The following is a 9,443-nucleotide window of genomic DNA, read 5'->3' on the forward strand; positions in this document are numbered from 1 at the left end:
AATTAAGTAAACGTCAAATCAACTGGTAATAAAAACGAAAACAACACTACATAACCTTGTTCCTATTTTTCATTTTTTTATAAAATGTCTTCAGATTTTGTTTTTACTGTGATATACTTCCTTATAAGTATTTGTTTAATTTATCCGCCGACAGAATTTATAACTGCAGGTGTCACTATACCAAATATTTTTAGTTTCCTTTTAGGAAATGAGCATGAAGGTTTTATAAGATATCACATAAACAAGACTTGTTTGTATCTAATTTTTTATTCTGTTTTACCGATAGGATATTTAATATCATCTTTTTTCCTTGGATTTAACAATGTCGTAAGTATATATTAGGTGTTTCTTTTATATAATACAAATAATTGAAAGCCTTTTTAAGATAATATATTTTCTACATGATGTGAAAACATATTTCAAATAACAGTTAATACAAGTGTATTTAATGGTTTTATCAAGTAATAAACAATGCATGTAATTTAAGAGTAAACAAATGTGTCTATTTGAGATAAAATAATGCTAAATAATAAAATATGCATCCATTTAAAGAACATCAAAAGTTTCACTTGGAGTGAATTTCTGGAACAAACTCTCAGGGTCATATCTATTTATATACTGCAAAGTTTGTATATTTAGACTAAGAAATGATAATTTTCATATATCTTATATATTAAAACCTTAATATATCTATAATCAAGGAATTTAATGTACTGCCTGTAAGAAACTATCTGTGTATTATTCTTAATTATTTTCGTTGTGTATTTTTTAGAAGCTGTGTATTGACCATATACTTATGAACTTTTATAATTTTTTTATAATAATCCACTAATGGTTTTCCTCTGTTTTGGCCGTTTTATAACATTTTTTTAAGGTATGAATTACATAATTTCATAGTTTAATAAAATATATAATATAATATAGATAATGTATTACAAGGAACTCTATTAACAAACTATTAAAAACACTATTAAAAAAATGTGCCATTTTTTCCACATATTTTTTAAAGAACCCTGAAGATGTGGCTTGTTGATCTTATTGTGTGCAAGCAAATTCGAATCAGTAAAGGTAACTTGACAATTTGTTTGTTAGAAAACCCTAAAACATTTCAGGACTATATAGGACTATAACTTGTTTACACTTAGGAAAGCCACTTGGGTCGAAAAAAAGAGAGATATGCTCAACAACTTCTTAGTTTTGTTTTAGTCAAGAATTTAGATACAACTTATTATAGGATACAAGAATTAAATTTATAATTTGTCAAACAATTTTTAGCAATTTGAAATGTTTGTATCAATGTTTATACAGAAAAATTATAATTACAAATAATAAATATTTTGAAAGTGAAAATAAATAGGATTGGTTTCCAGTTTTTAGTCTTTCTTATATTTTTTTTATTCATCTTATGTTTTTTTTAGAAAAACTTTGTTTTATTTAAAAAAAATTTAAGGTCTGACTGAAAATCATAATTAAATGGTTATTATTACATTTTTTAAACAACATAATGTATAAGATTTGAGTAAATATTCTATTTTTGACAGTCAGCAAGGAATAACCCATTGTTATAAATTTTATTAGATGGATGTTCAAATCTGAATAATCGAGGAAAAGTATATCAATTTCAGTAGCTAAAAGTTAAACTGTAAATACAATAGTAGTATATTGATAAAAAATCAAGATTACTAGGAACATATTTTTCATTTTAGTAAATTGTAGAATACTTTTATAGGGATTGAAATTTTGCCAGAAAATCCTTCATAAAAAGGATATGTTACCATTGAGAAGATTAATAGAATTAACATCACAGAAAAGACAAGGAGAAACATGAGCTGTATATTTGCCTCTCATATTTAGGAAAAAGGATAATTTTTGTTTTAAAAATAACACTTACCTTCATTGTTAAAAAAAAATTTGATTTAAGAAATAAACTCAGAACTTTTTTGTACAGACTAGACATTTTGTATGTGCTTATTTCAAGTTATTAATATTATCTACATAATTATAAGCAATTTCAAATGTAATAAAATTAAATATTAAGATTATCTAACAAGCAATTTAACAGGAATCCCTCCTTAACGAATATTTAAGCTGAAGGTTATTTTATCCATTTTTTAACTCCTCGAAATTTATGTGAATGATAAATTGTAATAATGCATTACTTGAATTGATTACGAAGAGTGATCTAAGTCAAATTGAACTGTTGCAGAATATTATCCAAAGGAATATTAGCAAGAAGGAGTAATTATTTTTTTTATAGCGATAATACTATTTGTAAAGAATCTCTTCTTGTCACCACATGATCTATGTATCAGTCAGGAGTATCAATGAGGATACATGTAAGTCTGGTTTGTCGATTGCTAGCTAGTGCAAGGCACAAATTGCAAGAAATGGTGAGCTAGATACACAGAAAGTAACCCCAGTGAATTCGTATTCAGCAGTAGATTTGTTGATGAAGAGCAATAAGAATCTGCGTAAATATGGTTTTAATATCTACAGTGAAGACATATTTATGAAACCTGAATTTAAACAACAATTTTACAAGATTATTTTGTAATTTTGGACCTGGATATAAGGTATCGTTTAAAGACGGAAAATTAGGAGAATGTACAAAAGCTTGTAAATATAATGAGTAATTATTATTATAATAATAAAATACTTAAAGCAACAATTTGTGCGGGGAGACGGAACACTTAATTTATTTTCTTAATTGAATGTTTTAGTTTGTCAATTCTATTCATCATTCCAACAAGCTTTGCATGGGTTATTTTTCCAGTAACAAAATTACAATCGACGGAAAAGAAAATTTAAAGATCAAATAGTATAATTATTTACAAAATCTGCGTCGCTGGTTGGAATGACTCAAGTACTAGTAAAAATAATTATGGTTTTATTTTTAGATTACTGACTTATCTCTTTCGATACCACTTTTGCCAAGCTGTTTTTTTACATTTGCAGTGATTCTTCCGATTATTAGCGTTTTCGAGGCATGGAAGTGGACAACGGACCGTTGTGAAAAACACCCCATAGTTATTAATCTGACCAAATTCTGCAATAATAACGTAAATTGGAGGTCGGTGGCTACCAACATCGATATGGAATTTCGCAGGTAATTATCAGAACAAAGATATATACGATATTTGTATTTACTTCAAAAATAATTACGATTATATTGTACTTTTCTAAAAAGGAAACTATTTACAATTGTATGAATTCGAATATAAATATATAAATTTGAATATAGATTCTCGATCGACGATATGAAATAGTCAATTCAACGTAACTTCAAACTGACTTAACGATCTTTATTGAGGTAAATATTCTATTCAGCCCCAATTTATAAGCTCACAAATAAAATTACAATTCGTCAAAAAGGCCATTACCTTATACCTCGTAACTTACAGCTTTGTACACCCATATAATTCGAACTAGGAAATTATTGTCAAACTATTTGGACATTGACCTAATTTTTACCGGAAGGTAAATAAAAAGAATGAAGAACAACTAATAGAACACTACAAAAAAATTAAAACACCAATTAATACTTTTAGAAAATTATCGCTAATTTAAATTAACTATACAGTGGCCTACAAAGATCAGTAAAAATGTTTCAATTCCGTTACTTAAGAGTAAATTGACTTTTAAGTTAATTAAAAGTTTGATCTTTACGCGTTTCTAAATGCTTTTGTTTAAACTATTAAGATGCAACGAGAAGCCAGAAATAGAACACTTGAGAAATGTGCTTAAGCCATTTTCTTACACGAAGAAGGTTTGAGTTATCGCCGAATAGGTGAAAGATTCGGTGTGTCCCATACAGCAGTGTTGCGAATGGCTGAAATATATAGGGTACCTGATGAGAATACCAGAATAGCTAGATAAGTCAGATCAGGCTGTCACGATCAACGCTCAAAAATGTTTGTTAAGGATTTCCGGGCTAAGACAACAATTTGTAACAGTCCGAGATCGTCGTAGAGCACGGTTAAATTTTGGCAATGTGAATTGAGAAGAAGCCGATTGGAAAAAGTTCTGTGGACAGATGAGTCACGCTTTTGCTTGCATACAAGTGGTAGACAAGTTCGTGTTTTTAGGAGGCCAAATGAACGATATGCACAATGTAACATAATGAATATAATTTTATTTGGTGGATGCTCGTTTATATGGAGGATCGTTTGGTGTGGGTAGGCATTTCATTAACAGCACGCACGGACTTGGTGGTATTAAATAATGAAAACTTTACTGCTGAGTGTTATATATTGGCCAACATTTTTTGTTAATGCACGATAATGCTAGACCTCATGTACCCCGATGAGACTATCTCTTGGAAGTAGGCATTTATACAATATGCTGGTCAGCAAGTAGTTTCGACCTTAATCTCATAAAACATGTCTGGAATATACTTGGAAGGCAATTACGATCTCAACCGAGTCGACCAACAATTTGGAGGACTTCGGGAGACTTCTGGTTGAACGTTGGAATACAAAATATATAATGGTGCAATGCTGCAAAAAAAAAAGAAATCATGAAAACATTCAGAGCAATTCTAGAAGAGAAATTAATAAATCAAACACACTCAGAAGATCTACAGAGGAAGCAGATGAGAACAATTTAAAGAAAAAATATAAGACAAAGTTTAGTTTCTTGTATTTTTTCGTAGTTAATATGCCACATTTTATCCCATTCTACGGTAGCATAAAGCAGCGGTAAAGCATAAATATGTTTCTATGTTAAACTCTCTAGATTTTTCGATAATTTGACGAATATTAAGAATATGTTCTCTTGTTCCTCTATCTGGGACGAATCCGCATTGTTCTTGGGAAATTTGTGGTAAGAGAATTGATTTTAGTTTTTCATTTATGATGGTTAGAAGTACTCTGCTCGCGTGTGATATCAATGCTACTTAATTACTGCAATCTGTCGGTGAATTTTTTTTATATATGGGAATAAACGTGAGTTTACCCCAGTCATTTGGCCACTTTCCGGTATTCCAGATCTCATTGCAAATTCTAAGCATTACTTTCGTCCCTAATTCTCCTATTTCCTTGAGTGTTTCAGCTGTAATTCCATTTTCTCCTTCTGCTTTTCTGAATTTTAGCTTTTTAATTGCCGCCTAAATTTCTGATTTCAATATTTGAGGTTCTTCTTCATAACTTCTTTTCTCTATGTTAGAGTCTGGGTTGTTGTTAGAGAATAGTATTTCGCAATATTGTTTCCACACCTCTGCGATACCGTCTGGGTTTGTTATGGTATTTTCATTATTATCTTTGATGATCTGTGTCTTCGGTTTCAATTCTCTCATTAGATACTTGACTTTTGAGAAAAGTTCTCTAGATTCTTGGCCGCCAGCATGTTCATCTAGTTGTAGACATATGTTTTTAATATAATTATTTTTGTCCCTTCTACACAAGTGTTTTATAGTTGTATTTATGGTACATATCTCTATTCCTTTTTGTTTTGAATTTGATGTGCCGTTTCTAAGTTTTCGTCTTTATTGTACAAGGTTGAGAGTCTCTTCAGTCATTGAATGTTTTTTCCTAGCTGTTTTGTCTTTGGGATTAGTGTTGTTGATGGCTTCAGTGATCCATTTCTTTGTGTATTCCCACGTTTTGTCAGGGTATCCGGTAGTCACTGGTAGGCCAGCTTCTGCTAATGCTTCTCTAAACTTTTCCGGGTGTTTTTGAATCAATTGTTGTCTTTTATTTGTGATTGTTTTACTTTGTAACTTAATGCGAAAATCGGCTTGTAACATTTTGTGATCGGAACCACAGTCTGCAGCATTATTTGGTCATAAGCAACTTTTTGTAAATTAAATATAATTTTTTTTAGTATTGAAAAAATTCGTTTGCAAACCAGTGCCGTAGTAACTGTCATCGTCACTGAAAATTGGATCATTAAAGTGTCACCTCTAACAATGAATATAGTCCATCAAAGCGACGCATCTCTAGTAGTAAAAGAAGCAGATACTTTTGAGTTGTCGCCAGACAATACAACTGTTCAGTACCTAAACATAGAAGTAAAATCTGAAAGACAAGGAGTAGATCCGTTTATAATTAGGATAAACGCGACCGATTTTAGAGATCTCAAAGATAAAGTAGCCAGGTCGATAAGAATTTTGCCTAACGTTAAGTTTCATCAAACAGTAGTAGAAAAATTTGTAGATGTATTTAATGAGACTATTAAGATGAATCCCAAGTATGAAACAAATGAGGTAAGTTAGAATGTAGCATTTTTAAAATTCCTCAGTATGTATTGAAATCCCCTCGTATTTGCTAAAGCAACGAAGAATAATTTTAGTGTATTTCATTCGCTATTCGTACGTATTAAAACACCGAATACTTTCAATTCATCTTAGCGTCACCGAGGTCGAAAATAAACCATTTTAGAGTTTGTTTATTATTTCACAGATGTGTATTTTTTCCCGTCTTGTGTTTTTTTTATACCAAGTTAAGAAGTGAATGATTTTTAAGAATTAACTCACTCTCGCTGAGGCGTGATCAAGAGCGGTGGGCTTCAGCGTTATGTCCAAATTTTTCGTCGAATTTGAAATGTTTCTTTGTTTTTCGTCTTATGTTATGGAAGATTAGTAGCTTTGCAGTTAATTGTACAGTACGTGTTACGTTACGTGCAGTGGTTACAGTTTCAAGTTATGAGGTTTTGAAAGATAACCATATGTTGCCATTGTATCCAGTTGTACCTATTCCTGTTTTGTAAGAAGCCAAGTCGTTTAGTGCCACTTCAACCTCCTTTATTTGTCTCTGGTCGTCTTTCCCGACCATTTGAACCAGTCCTTTTTGTTCGTGCGTAGCAGAAATTCCAGTATAATTCCAGTTTTAACCCCAGAAGTTTTAGTGATTTTTTTGAAAATCAAGGTAACCTTTTTTGTTTTAATTTTAAAGTAAAGATAGACATTTTTTAAATAATAATAATTGCTTTCATCATTTAAAAAGATAATTTTTTATTTACAATAATTTATTTTGAGTATTTTTTGTATTGTCTATTTTTTTTGTTACTGTTTGTGGTGACACAACAATGAATGTTTGATTTATTTCTCTAAAACCATTTTTTTTATTTATTTAGAAAAAAAGTTTATTACCCTTTTTTTTAGTTTATTTAAAAAGATATATTTTTCATTTCTAATAATTATTTCAATAGTTACAACTAGTTGTTGTAATCGTTATAATTTGGCACCTCGAAGCGGCGTCCATTTTAAATTGCTAGAGGTCTTTCTTGTGTTTTGTTTGTTCTAAGAGACTCATGTGAGTACCACTTTGTTTCATTTTTGTAATTGCCCCAATCCAATCCCCCTGTTTCATTTACTTATCCACGACCCCAGCTCTCCAAACAAACCCTGAGTGCCGTTCGCATTAGTTTCGTTTATTTTGCTTGCCCTATCTCCACCCCAATAGTTTCTGTCCCCAACTTTCAACCCCCATAATAATACCCTATGTGGTAGGCAAAATATCTACGTTACAAGGAATTATTTATTTTTAACGGATAATGCACATTTATATCACACTTATTTATTGTAGAAAGCACATATAATACCTTGAGCGTATTTATGATGATTTACAATAAATTTCATGGCATATTTTTTGTTTTCTCCTAGGTTTTTGATGATTTACATATTAACTTTAGGTTTCAGAGCAATGCAATGGATGTATGCAAGCTCAACCAAACGTCAAACTTCAAAAACTTTGCGAGGATTCTCCAAACGTCGAAAACAAATGCACCAACTGTTACTGCAGGCCGATGTGGTGCAGCGACTGTATGGCAAAATGGTTTGCCTCTCGACAAGAAGCTGATAGAGTCAACACTTGGCTTTCTTCCAAATGTACCTGTCCTATGTGTAGAGCTACTTTTTGTATGCTAGATGTGTGTCCCTTGTCAGGAGTTCAAGATGAATGATTGTTTTAGAAGCTTTTAAATGAATTGTGCAATAATAATTTTTTAACGAGTACTTATTTGATTAAAATATATTTCTTTATTTGTATGGTTAATTATTTGTTCTATAACCCTCACTTTTTCTTTACACGGGTATTTGAACTGTAGGTATTCGTCTTCGATAGTTAATTGTGCTGACATGAACGCTTCGAAGTGTGTAGCTGATGAGGTTCATGGCTCGAGCTCCGGCTCCAGTTAGAAATTTTAATTTCAAACGAAAGCGGTGTAAAGGTTAAAGATATTGTTCTGAAGCTATTTTCTTGTGGCATTTTAAATTAATTACTATTTAAATGGGAACAAGCCACAATTAAAGGTTAAAATACGTTTATTGACGTTTCAATTTCCACTTCGGAAAGATTTCCGAAGTGGAAATTGAAACGTCAATAAACGTATTTTAACATTTAATTGTGGCTTATTCCCATTTAAATAGTAATTAAAGGTTAAAGAGTCTGCTGTTTTGAATAGAAAGGAATAAGCGACGTGAAGTCAACTTAATGGATTAGTAGTACGGTAAAAGATGAAAACTTTCAGATCAAAAATCATTAATAAATCTTAAAAAATATATGAATAAAAACCGAATTGATTTATAAAACCTACATCAAGTGTTCCCGTATGGATATGTCTATCTCCAATCATATCGGACGCGTCCACAGGTGGTGGATAGGGAAAGCCCTAACCAGTGGTTTGGTGGGAAATAAAGTTAGGTTGGGGGTTGGGCATGAGGCTTACGCCCTCATTCGGTAAAAAAATATTGTTTCGAAATTTGAAGCTCAATATAGAGGATTGGAACGAAAATGATCAAAGCTACGAAACAAGAAAAATGACCTAAAAATATTCACCTGGAATGTATGACCATTGTATCAAAGAGAAACGTAAGGATAGTTCTGGAAGTCAGATTCTGAATCGCAAGGCAGTCGATCGTAGCTCAAGACGCTAAATGTCTTAGTCTCAGGACCTGACTGCTCGTGGGTATCGGCAGTTGACGGACACATTACTTTGCTTACCAATAGTTATGGGAAAAGGTCCGGTAGAAACAGTGTTACCGTTAGCCACTTAAAACTATCGATAGAATGATTCATTACAATTTGATACCTGTTGTAGTTGTCTCAATAATATTTTCTTCCTATGCTGGTAACGAAGACGGATTTATTGAGGGCACACAACGTATGTATTCTTCAAAATTATATTCGTGTGGAATAACCTCAAAATAGACAATCGAATTGATATTGCCAGTACCAGTTGGTTTTGTACATAAAACTTAATAATAAAAATTCATCATTTTATAATTCTGTACATTATCTACCAGCCTAATAATACAACAATTCCTGCAATGGTTTTATAAGGAAATATCCAATATAAAAATGTGAATATTTTTACCGACGAAGCAGAGGTTTTAACAGTATCTTTACTGTAAGAGCATATTCAACATCGAAATAAGACCCATCCAATATGAAGTATCGTTTAGTGGCATGTTCCTGGTAGGATTTTGAGGGGAAATACATATAATC

General features: G+C 31.5%; 1 protein-coding gene across 1 annotated transcript; it reads left to right on the top strand.

The window, feature by feature from the left end:
* On the top strand, positions 1 to 7,991 carry LOC140439244 (E3 ubiquitin-protein ligase TM129). The gene is made up of 4 exons (XM_072529037.1): positions 1 to 327; positions 2,898 to 3,106; positions 5,821 to 6,202; positions 7,630 to 7,991. Exons 1-4 carry the CDS (start codon positions 85 to 87, stop codon positions 7,897 to 7,899), a joined length of 1,104 nt encoding a protein of 367 aa, XP_072385138.1. The 5' UTR covers positions 1 to 84; the 3' UTR covers positions 7,900 to 7,991.
* The last annotated feature ends 1,452 nt before the right edge of the window (positions 7,992 to 9,443 follow it).

The sequence above is a fragment of the Diabrotica undecimpunctata genome, chromosome 4 (genome assembly GCF_040954645.1).
Source record: "Diabrotica undecimpunctata isolate CICGRU chromosome 4, icDiaUnde3, whole genome shotgun sequence".
Lineage (NCBI taxonomy): Eukaryota > Metazoa > Arthropoda > Insecta > Coleoptera > Chrysomelidae > Diabrotica > Diabrotica undecimpunctata.

Bases quoted from the DNA above. Each gene is read 5' to 3' on its own strand.
- LOC140439244 (XM_072529037.1), top strand. From the start codon at position 85: ATGTCTTCAGATTTTGTTTTTACTGTGATATACTTCCTTATAAGTATT. The intron at 3,107-5,820 runs GTAATTATCAGA...AATTTTTTTTAG, and splicing joins ATCGATATGGAATTTCGCAG to TATTGAAAAAATTCGTTTGC. The intron at 6,203-7,629 runs GTAAGTTAGAAT...TATTAACTTTAG, and splicing joins CCAAGTATGAAACAAATGAG to GTTTCAGAGCAATGCAATGG.